The sequence below is a fragment of the Equus przewalskii genome, chromosome 12 (assembly GCF_037783145.1).
Source record: "Equus przewalskii isolate Varuska chromosome 12, EquPr2, whole genome shotgun sequence".
NCBI lineage: Eukaryota > Metazoa > Chordata > Mammalia > Perissodactyla > Equidae > Equus > Equus przewalskii.
Genome location: NC_091842.1, coordinates 39,170,085 through 39,187,043, shown reverse-complemented (window position 1 = coordinate 39,187,043; position 16,959 = coordinate 39,170,085). Strand labels below are relative to the sequence as shown.

Below are 16,959 nucleotides of genomic sequence, written 5' to 3'. Positions count from 1 at the left end.
ACGACTGAATGCTTTCCACTACAGATCAGGAACAAGACATGGGATACAGACTCTCACTACTTTCATTAAACACTGTACTGGAGGTCTCAGGAACAGCAGAAAAGCCAGAAAAACAAAAGGCATACAGATTAGAAAGGACGAAGTCAAACCGTCTGTATTCAAAGAAAACATGACCTGAAAAATTCTAAAGCATCTACCAAATAACTAACAAAACTAATAAGTGAGTTTAGCAAGGTTACAGGATATGATGTTAATACAGAAAAATCAATTATATTTCTCCATATTGCAACCAACAAGTCAAACAATGATACAAAATCTAGAAATTAAACAGAAATGAAAACGAGAAACTAAATAACTTGATTTTAATACTTACTATAAAGCTAAAGAAATAGCCAGATAAGTCAATGAGAATAGACTTTTTCTGTAAAGGGCCAGTGAGTAAATATTTTAGCCTTAGCAGGCAACCTACGGTTTCCACCCCTCAACCCTTTAAAAATATAAAAACCACTCATGTTGTGGGCTATATAAAAACAGTTCTGGCTCATGGGCTATAGTCTGCCGACTTCTGGACTAGAAAGGCCAGACACAAACCTCTCCTTATCCAGTCAATTCCATTCCCAGTTATCTATCCAAGAGACACGAAAATTTCTATGTCCACACAAAGACTTACACAAAAATGATCACAGAAGCTTTATTCTTAATAGCTCCAAATTGGAAACCACCACAATGTCCAAGAATAGGAGACTGGATAAGCAAATCATGGTATATTCATACAATGGAATACTATTTAGCAATAAAAAGAACTAGTGATTCAGGCAACAACATGGATGAATCTCAAAAACATCATGAGCAAAAAGCAGCATTGCAAAAAAAGTACATACTGTATGAATTCATTTACATGAAGCCTGAGAGCAGACAAAACTCATCCATGGTGAAAGAAAGTAGTGATTGTCAGAGTAGGGGTAGGGGGTCAGGAAAAGTGAGGAATACAAACTTTCTGGAGTAACGGAAATGCCCTATATTCTTGATAAGGGTGTGGGTTACATGAGTTTTGACAAATGCATCAAACTGCAACTCTTAAGATCTGTGCATTTCACTCTATGTAAATTATACTCCAAAAGTAAAACCATAAAATATTTTAAAAATTAACACATGTAGGTCTTTAACTCCAGATCCTAACAGGTGATCTTTAGTTGGAAAGTAACAAGGTTGATTGGTTTTTCTTGCAAATATTACTCTTCAAAGTAGTCATCCAGGAGACTTATCAAATTGAAGTATTCAATGTTGCTATTATACAAAACACTCATTCAGTCTGTGTTAACAGAAAATCATCAGTTACAAAGTTAACTGGAAAAAAGACACATGACTACAACTTAAGACTTGAAAAAGAGATACAAAATTATACATAAAAGACGGGTAGGGATAACAACAAAAAAAATTAACACTCAATATGAACTGGGTGACAAGATTTTATGGGCAATGTTTCTTCTCCAGACTTTCAAATTTTGCACAATAAATAGCAACTATTTTATTACTGGAAAATATTCTCTGAAAACACTGGAAAAGCATTTCCATTATCACTTGAAATGTTTTGTGGTTATCTCAAATCCTTTATGCAAGAAAGCATCCACCCGGCCAGCTAACCAACCCACCTCTGAAAGTTTTTCAGTGAACCCGGGCACTGTGTTAAGAATTATACATACACCTGGGGCTGGCCCCGAGGCCGAGTGGTTAAGTTCTCGCGCTCCATGCAGGCGGCCCAGTGTTTCATTAGTTCGAATCCTGGGCGCGGACATGGCACTGCTCATCAAACCACGCTGAGGCAGCGTCCCACATGCCACAACTAGAAGGACCCACAACGAAGAATACACAACTATGTACCAGGGGACTTTGGGGAGAAAAAGGAAAAAATAAAATCTTTAAAAAAAAAAAAAAAGAATTATACATACACCATCTCATTTATTCAGCACAACAACTCCAAGAGAGACATAGTAGCATTACCCCCTTTTAATCTACACAATTCTCAAAGGTAGGTACTATTATTAACCTCATTTAAAAGACAAAACAATAATAATAATAAATATAAATAAATAAAAGACAAAAGAACTAAGACCCAGAATGGTTACATAATTTTCTCAGGGCTAATAATTAGTGGAGCCTGGACTTGACTGAGGCAGCTACTCCAGAGCCCACGCTCTGCTTCTAAGCACCGAGGTGGACTGCACCCCGGCAAGGCAGCTGGGCAGCGGCGGCTGCTGCTACTAACAACGATAGGCATATCAAGAACTATCTGTGCTCAAGACATTTCATATACATACATGATCTCACTTAATTTAAAAGTTTTTAAAAGAAATAAATTCATGGATAATTATCATAGGAAGGTAGCACATGCTGAATCACATATTTTAAAGGAGAACTATGATCACCTTCCACTGAAGTCAGGATAAGACTACTAACTGGTAACAAGACTGCTTAACATTTCTACCAAAGACCCATGCCTATAGGAGCTATCTACATCCCACAGCAAACTATTAATTCAAAGCTTTCAGTCTTTTCATTCTCTAAACTGACCATTTATTTTCATTGTGATCTTTTTTAAAAGGCCAAATTAGGAATTACTTAATATAAAATTCCCTTATTTTCTTTGCATTTTAAGGATCAGACAACATTACATGAGAAAGATAAAAATATGAGGCAAATGTACATATTATTTCTCTTGCTATTAAATATTAGAAATTTCCAATTATTGTTCCAAAATAGAGAAGATGGATGAGTCAATAGCCAACTTGGTTCTACCAATTCTTTACTGACCATATGCTGCTAATCAGTTCCTTCAGTGCACAGGTACTCAGAGTGTGGTCCCTGACCAGCACAACTAGGGTCATCAGGGAGTTGGTAAAAACGCAAATTCTCAGGCCCCACCCCAAATCTGCTAAACCAGGAACTCTGGGGAGGGGCCCAGGATTCAAAGTTAACAAGCCTACGGTGATTCTGCTGGATACTCAAGTCTGAAAGCCACTGCTTTATCCTCTCTGACCACAATGTTAGTTGACTGGGTCCAGGGGTCTGGATCTAAATCAAAACCTTTACTCCTTAGGGAGAGCTCCAGGCAAAAGCAAGTGCTATGTTTTCTGACCACTTCCTAAAAAAGAAGATTTCAAAAATCTGATCAAAAAATAAGCCCTAGACAAAGAGAACAGATTAGTGGCTACCAGGGGAAAGGTTGGGTGGGGGGTGGGCACAAAGGGTGAAGTGGTGCACCTACAACACGAATGACATACATTAATGTACAACTGAAATTTCACAAGATTGTAACCTATCATTCACTCAATAAAATTAAAAAAAAAAAAAAGCCCTAGTCTCATCCCCTGTGAAGAAAGCTTAACCTTAACAACTATTTTGGTCCCATTTCAGATTTGTTACTTCTAAGATAGGACTAAAAGGATTTCTAAGGCCACAAAAGTACATTTTTATCAACCTCAGAATTGGAAAGATTCTGGATTCCTTGGCCAGATACATCACACCACCTTCCTCTTTTTACTAGTTCCTGGCTGCCCTCTGCCACCTCCTCTGTGCAGAGAAACATCTCGACATCTGTAACCAGGAGAAAACCTGAGTGTTTGTATGGATTCTAAAGCCCACTTACATTTATCTTTTTTGCTTTCCTTCTAAAAGACAAGTGTTTGGGTTATTTCTAGTAGAAAACTAGAATATGCTACCAAAAAAAGATAACATATCAAGTTTTGCTACTGTTGAAGTGGAGAAATTCTTTCATTTTGTTTTTTAAATCATAACATACCTTGTTCACATTACTGCCATGTTGTTGAAATGGCTTGTGTTCTCTATTTTAAATATTTTCTTTGAGTCACACAAAATTAGTAATGAGAAGGGGGAAATAATGACAAACATTGAAAACATCTAAAATTATAAGAATTTTTGCACAACTATAAGTTAATGAATTTTAAAGCCTGGATGAAAAGAATTTCTATTAAAATATAACTTCTCAAACTGACTCAAGAACAGGGTGCACAGCTTGGTGATTAAGAGACCCCTAGCCAGACCACATGGGATCCAGTCCTGCTTCTCCCAGTTACTGGCTCTGTGACTGTGGGAAGTGATGAACTTTCCTTCATTTCCTCCCTTCTGTGTGCCTCCATTTCTTTTTTCTAAATTAATTTATTAAGGTCACACTGACTTACAACTTGTGTAAATTTCAGGTGTACATTGTTATATTTCAGGTTCTGTATAGACTGAATTGTGTTCACCAAAAAAAGTCTAGTTTCCATCCATCACCATACATATATTTCACTCATATGTGGAAGATAAACAAAGACACACAGATAAGGAGAACAGATCGGCAGTTACCAGAAGGGAAGAGGGGGGGCAGAGGGTGAAAGGGGTAAAGGGGCACATACGCATGTGTATATCCATTTCGTAATCTATAACATGGGAATAGTACATAGTACCCACTTCATATATATTTTATTTATTTATTTATTTATTTTTACAGGGAAGGAGTCACCCTGAGCTGACATCTGTTCCAATCTTCCTCTCCCTGCCCCACCGCCCAAAACCCCACTGCATGGTTGTATATCCTAGCTGTAAGTCCTACTAGTTCTTCTACGTGAGCCACCACCACAGCATGGCAACCGAAAGACAGGTGGTATGGTTCTGTTATGGGAAATGAACCTGGGATGTTGAAGTGATGAGAGTGCCAAACTTTAACCACTAGGCCAACAAGGCTGGCTCCCACTTTATATTTTTTAATGAGGAGTCAAAGAGTTAAATATTTTGAGTTTTTCTCAAAATCAATGTAAATTTAGACTTTTCTAAAAGGAAAACATACTGACCCAAGAGACCAACAGTCTAAAAAGGCCAACATCTATATAAAATAGCAAAAGTTTTGCCAAAGATCTTAAGTCATCCCCAAGGAGAAAAAGGTTCAAGCCCATACAGGTGAAGTCTCTGAATTCTTCAAGGAACAGATCATTCAAGTGCTAAACCATTCCAGAGAACAGATGTGAAAGGCTTCCAAACTTTCAAACCAAGTCAATAGAACATTGATATCACAACCTGACAAAACACCAACAATAACTACAGATCAATCTCACTGATTAGCGAGAAGCAAAAATTCTAAATGAAACACTAGCAAATAAAATTCACCAATACATTAACTTTTAACTTCACAACTACAGAGATGGTTCAATTTGATATTAGGAAACCTACTGAGATAATTTGTCACATAAATAAAACAAAAGAGAAAAAAATCACAGGGTAATAGCCAATGATATCAAAAATGAATTTCACAAAATCCAACATCTAATAAATGAGGAATAGATTATGCCCCAATTTAAAATGACTGCAAACCAAAGCTCACATTATACTTAATAATAAAACACTGGACACATCTCTACTTGATACAAGATAGGGATGCCCAAGAGCATAAACACTGGTAGAAATACAGTTGGCCCTCCGTATCTGCGGGTTCCCCATCTGTGGGTTCAACCAACCTCGGACTGAAAAGCGCACAATGGTTACATCCGCACTGAACACATACAGACTTTTTTTTCTTGTCATTATTCCCTAAACAATACAGTATAACAACTATTTACATAGCATTTACATTGCATTAAGTATTATAAGCACTCTAGGCATGATTTAAAGTACACTCGTCCCTCGGTATCCACGGGGGATTCGTTCCAGGAACTCCATGGGTACAAAGATCTGTGGATCCTCAAGCACCTTACATAAAATGGCACAGTACAATGAATACAGTCGGCCCTCTGATTCCACGGATGCAAAAACTGCAAATATGGAGGGTTGACTGGATATAGGAGGATGTGTATAGGTTATACGCAAATACTACACCATTTTATATGAGAAACTTGGGCATCTGTGGACTTTGGTATCCTGCAGGGGTCCTGGAACCAATCCCCTGTGAATACCAAGGGACCACCAGACTGGCAAGAAGACCACCAAAGTATCAATAATGTAAAAGACGACTGTCTACTAGGAAAACCCAAGAGAATCACCTGAAAAAGAATTGGAATAAATAAGAGAATTCCATAAAGTGGCTAGATTACCAAAGGTACATATACGCATCAAAATCTTTCCTACATTAAAATAATAGTTAGGTAATGGAATAGAACAACTCATCCCCAATAGCAACAATAAACCCATTAATACATCCAGAGATAAACTTAATGAGAAAGGCATATTACCTATATAAAGAAAACTACACTATGCTTCTGAGCAACTTAAGACTCCATGAAAAGGCATAACTTATATGTATAAGATGAGACAACTCAGGAAGCCACAAAACTGCTAAAACGGCAAATTCCTCCTTAAATGATTTATAAAGTTCGCTATAACCCAAATCAAATCCCAAGATTTTTATTCGTTTTTAAGAGTTTGAAAAATAGTACTCAAGTTTATCTGAAACAGTGGTTCTCAACCCTGGCTGCCATGAAAATCATCTGACGAACTATAAACTATATTAATGCTCATGCATACCCCAGAGATTCTAACTCAATTGGTCTGCAGTGGGATACGGGCATCATATTTTTTTTAGAACACCCCAGATAACTTTGATGTGCACACAGGGCTGAGAACCACACCTCTGGAAGAGTATCTTATAAGAATGGCCAAGAAAATACTGGATTATTGAGAAAGCAACCAGCTCCAACATATATTAAAATTCATTATACAGCTGGGACAGTTATTTGTTGGCACAGGATAAGCAAAGATCAATGAAAAGAAAGTCCAGAATTAGACCCAAACCCTATATATGTGAAAACTAAACAAAATATACCAAAAATGGTATTTCCCATTGGGGGAAAGAAAAGATGGGTTAGCAGTATCTAAATGGTACTGAGATGACTATAATTTGGGAAAAAAAATACAGCTAGATCTCTATAACTCACTCAAGCCAAAATAAATTCTGAGTTAAAGATGTGAAGTATATGGCGAAAAAATTCAGGAGGGTATTTCATAATTTTCGAATAGAGACTAAACATGACATAAAACCCAAAAGCCATAAAGGGAAAAAATGGATACATTTGTTTCTAAAAAAACTGAAAACATCCACTTGGTAAAAACACAAAACTATCAATCGTACTGTAAACCTATGTGGCCATATTCCTAGTAAGACAGACTTTAGCAAATAAAAAGGAGGGAAAAATTTACATTTATTAAAAGGCTTAAACCTTTAATATACAAAGAACATTAAAAATACAAACCAACAACAACAACAAAAAATACAAACCAACAAGAAAAAATGGGAAACAATGCACCAGAAAAACAGACAAAATGAGCAACAGCAAAGTACAAATATCTATGAACTTATGAAAAGACATTTTACTTAAGAGACAATTTGCCTAAGAGAATGGCAAATCAGTAAAAGAATGATATCAGTGTTGGCGAGGGTATAATCTGCACAACAGTCTTGAAGAGTATTTGGCAATATCTACGTTTATTAGAAATGCCAATATCCTTTAATCCACAAATTTCACTTTCAAGAATTTATCCAGCAGATACAGTCACTGAACTGTACAAAGATGTATATACAAATCAAAACGGGTATAACAGCAAAATACTGCAAACAACCTAATTTCCAGCCAGTAGGGCACCAGTCCTACAAACGAAGACATACCCACTCAGGGACTACTGCCGTCCCATACCGAGTAATAATGACTGAAGGCTGTGTCCAACAGGGAACCACTTCCAACCTACAGTGTTAAGCGGCAGGAAGGAGGTGTACGTATACATACAAACAGACAGGAGTTACACTATACTACTCTTTATGCTTAGGGGAGATACACACACACACACACACACACACGCACGCACGCACACACACACACTATACTACTCTTTATGCTTAGGGGAGATACACACACACACACACACACACCCCCCCACCTCTCTCTATGCCTTTCTATGCACAGACCAGCCCTGGCAAGATAGATAAGAAATAGTACTTGCCTTTGGTGATAGAATTTAGGAGAACCAAAAGTTAAGAATTAAGGAAGAGTAACTTTTCAGTTCTTATCCTTAGTGCTTTACTTCTTTTGGTTGCTTGTTGTTAAATCACGGGCATGATCACTTTCTAAAAACAAAATTAACTGGGTCTTTGACCCAGTAACCTAGCTTTTCAAACTCTCTTCCATGATGCCTGTGGATATGCCCACACAAGGAGAACTCACTGCGGCACTGTTTGCACTAATGAGAAGTCAGAAACAATCCAAATGTCCATCATCAGAGGAGACAAATCACGGTGCATCATATAATGGAATACTCTGCTATGAGGGAAAACAGAAAACTCTGTGTGCACTGACACGGCAAGGCATCTAGAGTATACTATTAGGTAAACCAGCAAGGTGCTTATGTAGTTTGGTTCCGTTTGGTATTTAAAAAGGGTGTATGTTAAGAAATACACCTATACGGAAGTGGTTATCTGTAAGGTGTGAGGGGCTGCTTTTTTATTCTTATTTGAATTATTTTATAGGAAATACGCACTTCCCGTGTAATGATAATTTTTAAAACAAGATTATCTTTAAAAAAAGTTTACTTTTCCTTGCGTGCATTTAAAAGTCTTATTTGGCTCGCTATCGTTATGTCAGAGAGAAGAATGGCTTACAATGAATGCCTCTTGCTCTATTTGCCCACCACTATCGTTTGTTCTTTTGTCCCACCAAGGCCTGTGACAACCCGCCAGTCCCCACCCCCTCCTCTGCTGTAGGCCTCTTTGGGATACCTATAGGGAACAGAGATGACTGCCCCACATCACTAACACGGCTTACTTTCCACACAGTGAACACTCACGAAGTGTCGTGTGAAAGAAAGATCGTTCTGTACAAAGGAATGAAAAACCTGGGCGGACGGAGGAACATGGAGCTATAGGATGGAATCGGCAAAGCGCAGACTGCAGGAAACTCCCCAGAACAAAAAAGAAACAACAAACAAAACCATCAGATTCTTCAAAAGATAAATTGTAAGGGGCCTAGAGATTAAGAGATTCTTAAGAGTCATATCTTCTGATTAAAATATGGGTTATTCAGATTTTCAAAAACAACCTATAAAAACAAACTATGACGTATGAAACCACTGAACATTTGAATATTTAGTGGACATCCGATTAGATGAAGAAATCGTCCATTTACTCACATGTGAGAAGGGCACGTGTTTGGGTATACCAAGTCTAACTTCTAGGGATACATATTATCAATGGCTCTCCAAGTAGAGTCAAGGGCCCAAAACTATTTTCATAAAATACTAAGACATTCTTTGCCCCTTTCACTCTCATTCTCTCATAAGAACACAGAGGAGTTTTCCAAAGGCTCCGTGACATGCAATGTTATTGTGTTTAACGGCAAATGGAATGTGTGCTTGTGTTTTAAAAGTCCCTGTTTTAGTATCTAATGTAGCAAATATTGAAAGATATAATCCACATTTTAAAGAAATCTCCTTAGGGCCCTCAATAATTTTTATGATTATCCAGGAGTTCTAAGATCAAGTTCGAGAAGCCCTGAATTATGTTATTATGTCTACAAAAGTATACGTATATGATTGAAAAGTATTTGTGTAATTTCTCCAAAATAAAAAGGTTTATTTTTGTAACTGGGTAGCATGGAGTGGGGTGATGAGTGAATTAGGAAGGAACAAACACCAATCTATCCAGGAAGCCCAAACCCACTGGAAAGCCCTTCTCAAGCCAACTTGAAAAGGCACATGCATACACAGACCCCTCTCCAAATGCCAGGGCAACAAAAATTTTTCACATTCCCCCTCGCTAATGTTTCAAGAGATAGATGCAATTTTAATGTTGGAAACTACTTCACTTTTCTTTCTTAAGTTTAAGAAAAATCCTCTCCTTACCTAAGATGCTCACAGGGCTTCGTATCCGCCACCTACTGCTTGCAATCAACCTTGGGGGGAAATTGCGTTCTGCTCTTATTTCTTCCTTTCCCTTAAGCGGGACTAATCAAATCCAAGGAAAAGCCCAAACTGTTCTACCATTCTGGAATTTGCTGTACCAAATACTGCCTGAAACAGGTGCCCTGGTGCTGCAATTTAGAAGCCTCGTCTCAGAGCTTCTGTGCTGTTCGTTACTTCAGCGGGAACCAGCCCGCACTCTTTTCCCTTGTCAGCTTTCATCTTTTCCAGGTGTCTCAGATCTACCTTGGCATTTTGCTTTCCCTGCTCTCCAAGTTCAGTTCCTACTCTACATGCCAAATGCATGGCTGGTGGCTACACACCCCAGCCCAGGCCTTTCCCTAGAGCAGAGCTTTCAACCTTGAGCATGCCTCACAACCACCTGAAGGCTTCTTAAAGCCCACAGTGCTGGGCCCCACCCCCAGCTGCTGAGTCAGTAGCTTGGCACTTCTAACAAGCTCTTGGGTGATGCTGATGCTGCTGGCCCAGAGACTGCGCTTTGAGAACCACTGCTCTGGAGCTTCCTCTGAGAACTGAGGGTCCAAGCTGCCTCCTGGCTCTGCCATGCCACCTCTTCCCTGTTAACTGTGGCAGGTAGCTAACCAGCTTGGAATACGCATCTTCACTAAGTGGAGACTGTGACAACAGACATTTCACCAGGTGGTGTAAAAAGGAAAGGGAATACAGAGTAAGAACCTGGTCAGTGAGGTAAAGTGAAGGTAAAGCAGCCTTTACCAGATTTGCTGATGCAACAAAAAACCGATTCCAAGCAGAATTTGTCTCTTTCAACCATGTGGTCCTATTTCTACACATTTTCCCCAGAGGTTGAAAACTGGTAGCAAGTCCAACCATATTCCCTGTATTTTCAACTGCCTGACCTGTGGGCTGTTCTAATGCTGGCTTCTTGAAGAATTCCCACTTTAAGACATGGGACAGAGATCTTTATCCCAGAAAGAAGGGCTCCAGATAGGAAATCTGTCTCTTCCAAGTGGGAGAGGCAGGAAGAAAGCCTGAAGGAGGAAAGGAACATGTCCCAGGTTAGTAGAAAGCATTCAAAGCTCTGAAACTCACTTACCTTGGTCATGCCTCCCGCCTGCGCCGTGTTCAGTCCCGCATGACTGGCCATTTGGGGTGAAACCTGCGTTAAAGTCTCAGCCAGCACACTGCTCGTGGCCCCCTGCATAGCCGGAGCAGGGTACGGCATTCCAGCTCCCCTTCCTCTGCCAGCAGCCCCAAGGGATCCATTCATGACTTGCGCCTGCCCTTGCTGGGCCTGGTTCATTAAACTATGGCCAGAGTTACTATTGAGGAGGCCTGGATGGGTCTGGTTAAAGTTAGCGTTCATGCAGATCCCAGGTCCTGTCTGCGACGTGGCAGGGCTGCTGGTCACCAGCCCCACTTGCTTTTGTGCTTGCGGATTCAGTGCTTGGGAAGCAGGGGGAGTGGGCCCAGAGGTGCTGGCCGCCTGTTTGGGCAGGCTGGGGGCGGAAGAATCTCCCTGGTTCAGAGGGCTCTTGCCCATGGCACCTAGGCTGCCCAGGTTCGCACTGTTCGGCTGCCCTTGGGCCTGGCCGCCGAGGCCCTGCTGCACGGGGCTGCTGGCGCTCACATTTCCTATTCCTGGGTTGATAGTAGAGCCGCTGCCTCCACGCAGAAGCTCCGACAGTTGTTTATGTTTGGAAGCAGCATCTGGAACAAGGTTCCCACTGTTTAAAAGGCTTAATTCTCCTCCATTGGGGATCAGCTCATCGGGAAGATCATTTTCCAAGTCAAACAATGATCCAAAATCTAGAAATTAAACAGAAATGGAAATGAGAAACTAAGCAGCCAGAATAGCTCTCTGTCACATGTTACTGTGATCTTAACCTAAAGGGGGTCTAACAGAGACATTAGTATGTCTTAAGGGTAATGTCAAAATGACTTGAAAGTTCATGTGGGAAAATAAAACAAGGAAGAATATTTTTCAAATTCTGAAGACAGAAAAGTTAAACAAGAGGAGGGCTAGCCCTACTTGATTTTATCACATATTCTAAAACAATAATTAAATAATGTGGTGTAAGGACAACAGTAGATGTACAAATTAAAGAAAAACAATGGGAAGTTAAAAAATTTGCTGAACTGTAATGTTAAAATGCTTTTAAGAATATGTGTAAAAAAGTAATTGGGCATCAGGTTAGATGAACAGCAATTTCGGCAAATTAAAGTAAAGCCAAGCTTAAGTGATTGACATATTTAAAAGGTAAATTAAAAAAGGTAGCCTGAACAGAAAATGAGATTTCTCAAAGTGTTGAAGTTGCAGAAAATAATAATAAAGATATAGAGAAACTAAAAACAGTTAAAAGTACAAGAAAATAGAAGCTTAAAAAATACCTGTATCATATGAAAGAGGTTAATTGTCAATCATACAGAAAGATGAAAAGCACACTGACTTCTAAGTATAAATGCACAAAAGATAAGCAGATACGTATCACAAAGGAAGATAAAACAGTAAACAAAAGAGATCATCCTTCCTCGTGATCAAACACGACAATTAAAGCAACTCCTTTCTTCTGGTCCCTCTCAAAGTAACGTTCCTCTAACATGTGGTCTATATATGTCATCTCTAAGCCCCCATCGATGATGCCTTCTTCAACCCACAACAACCTGGCTATGTGTGCATGTGTAAAGGACAAGATATGCAGAAATCTCTAACAGCAGAACAAATGCAAACAAGACCCAGAGGCAGCGTAGCCTAACGGTTACAGACTCCAGCCCCAGACTGACTGCATTAGAACCCCGGCTCTGTCTAGCCCCCCACTTATTAGCTCTGTGACCTTGGGTAAGTTACTTAGACTGTCTGTGCCTCAGTTTCCTCATCTGGAAACTGGGGGTGATAATGACCACTACACCTCATAGGGGTGTTGTGAGGACTAAATGAATTAACAAATGTAAAGCATGTAAACAGTGCCTGTGGGTGGGAAATACTCAGTATCAGCTATTACTATTATTGTTATCCAATCACAGAAGGTTTAATAAATTGCTATTACATTATAAAACATTGAACATCTATTAAAATAATCATGAAAACTGTAGAAATGCAGGAAAATGTTTTTATGTTATGTAAAACATGCAAATGGAAACTGTATGCAAAACGGCACAGAGAGTAAGACCAGAACTAAAGCAAGTGCACGTGGGCAGTGGCTGGAAAGTAACACACCAAAAAGAAAGTCGGACTGGTAAAGTGAGCGGGTGAGTACATGTAGCTATTTTTTTTTTAATTTAACATAGCTACTCCTCCTTCCACCATCCACTTTTAGAAAAGTGAAAACTGTTCTCCATGGGGCAGACCCTAACAACTGCTCACCCAACAACCCGCCTCGGGCAGCTGCTCGCAGGTTCCTATAAGGAAGGGCAACAGTTCCCGGCCACAGGGGTGAGAGTGACCGGAGGAGCGAATCTCTACAAACACTTTCCCTTTGTGGTGACACAAGCCCAGCTAAGGGAACTGAAGGCAAGTCAACCAAGAAAGTTTTGGAAAAGGTTTTCCCTCCTAATTTTAAGGGATGCTCAGAAAGAGATCTTCCTTTTCTTCACCAGATTTCATCATGGAATTGTGGCAACCCTCTTCAACCAGGAGGGGAGACTTCACTCTCACACTAAGGATGGCTGCAGCAAAAACTACAAACACTTGGGCTGGTGAAGCCATCTCTGAGCTGAATTATCCAACCGTGGAACGTCGCTGCCTTCAGACTTCCTATGACGTGAGGAAATACATTTCCTATCATTTAAGCCATCCAGCTGGAGTTGTAGCTGAAGGCACCTTGATATCTCCATTATGTCTATGGATGAAGGTCAAACTCCTTCGTATGGCATCTGAGGCCATCAGGAAGTGGCCCCTGTCCACTTCTCAGTCCTCTTTCTCCCCGTCCTCCTGATGCACCCCACGTTCCAGGCACAACACAGTGAGTTGTCCCGTGCATCAGCAATCTTTCTTCTGGACGCTCTCTCTCAGTCTAGGAAAGCCCACCCTTGGCCCTTACTCGGATGAAACTTGACTATGAAGAGTGTCTTCAGGCCGCCCGTGCAGAACTCACCGTCCCTCTTTCCAGTCTCCAGAGCTCTCTGTATACACAGGCCTAGTAAACCACCTTCAACATAGGCCTATTTCTTCCGACCGGGCTGGAATTACATATTACTTGTAAGCGTGCGTGCACACGCACACACACACACACACACAGTTTCTACAGAACCTGTGAGAGTGAGCTGCAGACAATACGAGACTTTCCTCCCAAGTACTTCACTACACAGCTCCTAAGACTCTTACATAAGCATAGTACATTTATCAAATTCAGGAAATTTAACACTGATACAACACTTATACAATATGTTGTACATTGTATGATATAATATATTGATAATCCTAACTCTCATTTGGCCAGTTGTCCCAAAAATGCCCTTTATGACAATTATTCTCCTGGTCTAAGATTCAATTCAGGACCCCACTGCACTTAGTTGCCATGCCTTTGTCTTCTCCTTTCATCTAGAAAGGTTCCTCAGACTCTGCTTTTCTTAACTCTGACATTTTTTTTTAAAGATTGGCACCTGAGCTAACATCTACTGCCAATCTTTTTTTTTTTCTGCTTTTTTTCCCCAAATCCCCCAGTAAGTACGTGTGTATTTTAGTTGTGGGTCCTTCTAGTTGTGGTATGTGGGACGCCGCCTCAACGTGGCCTGATGAGCGGTGCCATGTCCGCGCCCAGGATACGAACCGGCAAAACCCTGGAACACTGAAGCGGAGCATGCGAACTTAACCACTTGGCCGTGGGGCCGGCCCTGTTAACTCTGACGTTTTTGAAGCGGATAGGCCAGTTGTTTAGTAGAACGTCCCTCAATTTGGGGTTGCTTCCTCATGGTTATGGGACATGCAGTTATGAAGAGACGGCAGGAACCCATTCCTGGCTACAGCGGACAGCCTGAGAAAGAACCACTGATTAGGGCTTGCTGCTGGCCATTACCCAGCTTCTGCGTCTCAAAGTGGTTTTGTGGGTTCCATTCCATAGTTTTTATGCTATTGTGTTGTCCTGAATCTGGAGATTCACTAAGGTCTCCAGAGACAAAGATCACATGAAATAAAGTAAAAACAAAACAACCCTCTAACATAATTAACATTTTGCTTGTTGCCTTCCAAGTTTTGTCCAAATGCACACACATTTTTACTCAGTACTCTTTAAAAAAATCAACCTGTGATCTTTTTAATGCAGTGCTCCTTAATCTATGAACATGAAAATGAAACTTCCTCTAAACCAGAAAGTGGGAGCCATTTTGATAGAGATCGGGTTTCCTCTCTATTTGTGGGGAGGGGACGAGGAGGAAGAGCCGGTTCCAAGCACCATAAACCAGAAAGAAACTGAGCTCCAAAGCTCCTACATTTATAGTTTGGAACCACCTGCGAAGCGCCCAACTGCTCTTCCAAGCGTCCCCACGCACTTTTTCTAGGAGACCACAGCCAGGCAAACCCGAAAGCACAGTTAAACACAGCAGGGGCAGCATCAGGGGCCCTGGTTCTGTGTAGGAATTAGAAATGGAAATGAAAAAAGAACATGCGAAGGGGAACACCCAAGTTCAAATCCTTGCTTAATCAATTAGCCCTGTGTCCTCTGCATCTTAATGGCCTTGTCTGTGAAACGGGGACAACATCCCAGGGGTCCACGGTGAAAGCCGGACAGGAGCACTCTGTGCCACCGATATGGTTATTTTACTCCATCATGCACAAAAACTTTACAATTTCTTACCTCTAAAAACTCACCCACTATCCTGACTCTCTCAAATTTACCAGTTTTCTTGTATGGTTTATTCTAGTTCCAGTCCAAATGCACCTGTGACTTTTACAGTCAGAGCAGGCTCATTTTCTGGTTTTGGTTTTTTACTGGTCTGCCACATTCTGTCCACCTTGACCACTTTTTCGTATCCTGTTTCAGTCCAAACACATCTCACAGCTGTAGGGGCACAGAAAGGGCTGACTAACTGTACTTATGTCCTCACCTGCCTGTCTAAACACATATGAGCATGTACACAACCAAATATACAACGTGTGGCTTTTTAAAGACAAGACAGGTAGCACAGGGTTTGTGGAAGGCACATCCATACCCACACCATGACCCTTCTTCTCACCATTACTGTCACTACTTTTCCCTAGTTCAAAAAAGTGGCAAAGGAGAGTGAAGAAGGAAAGCCAGGATATTGCAATATAATATGGCTCTGCTTTCTGCACAACAAAGAGTCCTCACACATGGGTTGAGCAATAGCAACCTGAATCACCGGAAGTTCCTAAGATTCAAGATTGAGCACTCACACTTCCAGTCCCAGGTAAGTTCCCTTCTCTCCACCAAGTCACCAAGGAACCCAGGAGAGAGCAAAGCTGAGGCTGAATGAGATCCATGGGCAGCGCGCTTTCCAGGGCTTCACCCTTAGCAGAAACTTCCCCATCACACAACAAGGAGCAAACACAGCCTGTCACTCTTCCACAGCCAGAGACAGAAATTTTCCCTCCTTTGGGGCTTGCTGGCCACCAACCTGGAATTCACCCCTTTCATTCAGCTGATGGGAGAGAAAAGCAGCCACAGGCCTCCCAGTCTCTATCACACTCATACAAGGCTGGGGCGCCCATACCGTGGCTTAGGAAGGAGAAAGTCCTTCCTAACAACCAAACTCAGCCTGCCTCAGGGGACAGAAGGTCTTCACCAAGCATGGGAACAAGATACGTTTCACTTCTAGCTGCACACAGAAATTTCATTCCAGGGACAATCACTTCTAAACACTAAAAAACAAGTGGCATCCCACACACGTTCTAAGATCCATTCTTACTCATCATTATCAGAAATCAGTATTTCACCTTAAACAAGCAATGAACTACTACCAGGTACTCTGAAAAAGCTTTTCATTTTACAGAATCGAATACCAGGTAAGTGGCTGAATCAATTTGTCTAGCCAATAACATTTAAAAATAGTTTTGTTTGAAAAAAGTTTCAAATGCATCAGCTAAACAAA

At 40.7% G+C, this 16,959-nt stretch overlaps 1 protein-coding gene across 2 annotated transcripts in view; it reads right to left on the bottom strand.

Annotated features, from left to right (window-relative positions):
* Positions 1-16,959, bottom strand: part of CREBBP (CREB binding protein) — a 131,028-nt gene that overhangs the window by 95,315 nt on the left and 18,754 nt on the right. For both annotated transcript variants that reach the window (XM_070568614.1, XM_070568615.1), the window contains exon 2: positions 11,009-11,721. In XM_070568614.1, coding sequence (XP_070424715.1) covers positions 11,009-11,721 — 713 coding nt within the window. The remainder of the gene's footprint in view (positions 1-11,008; positions 11,722-16,959) is intronic.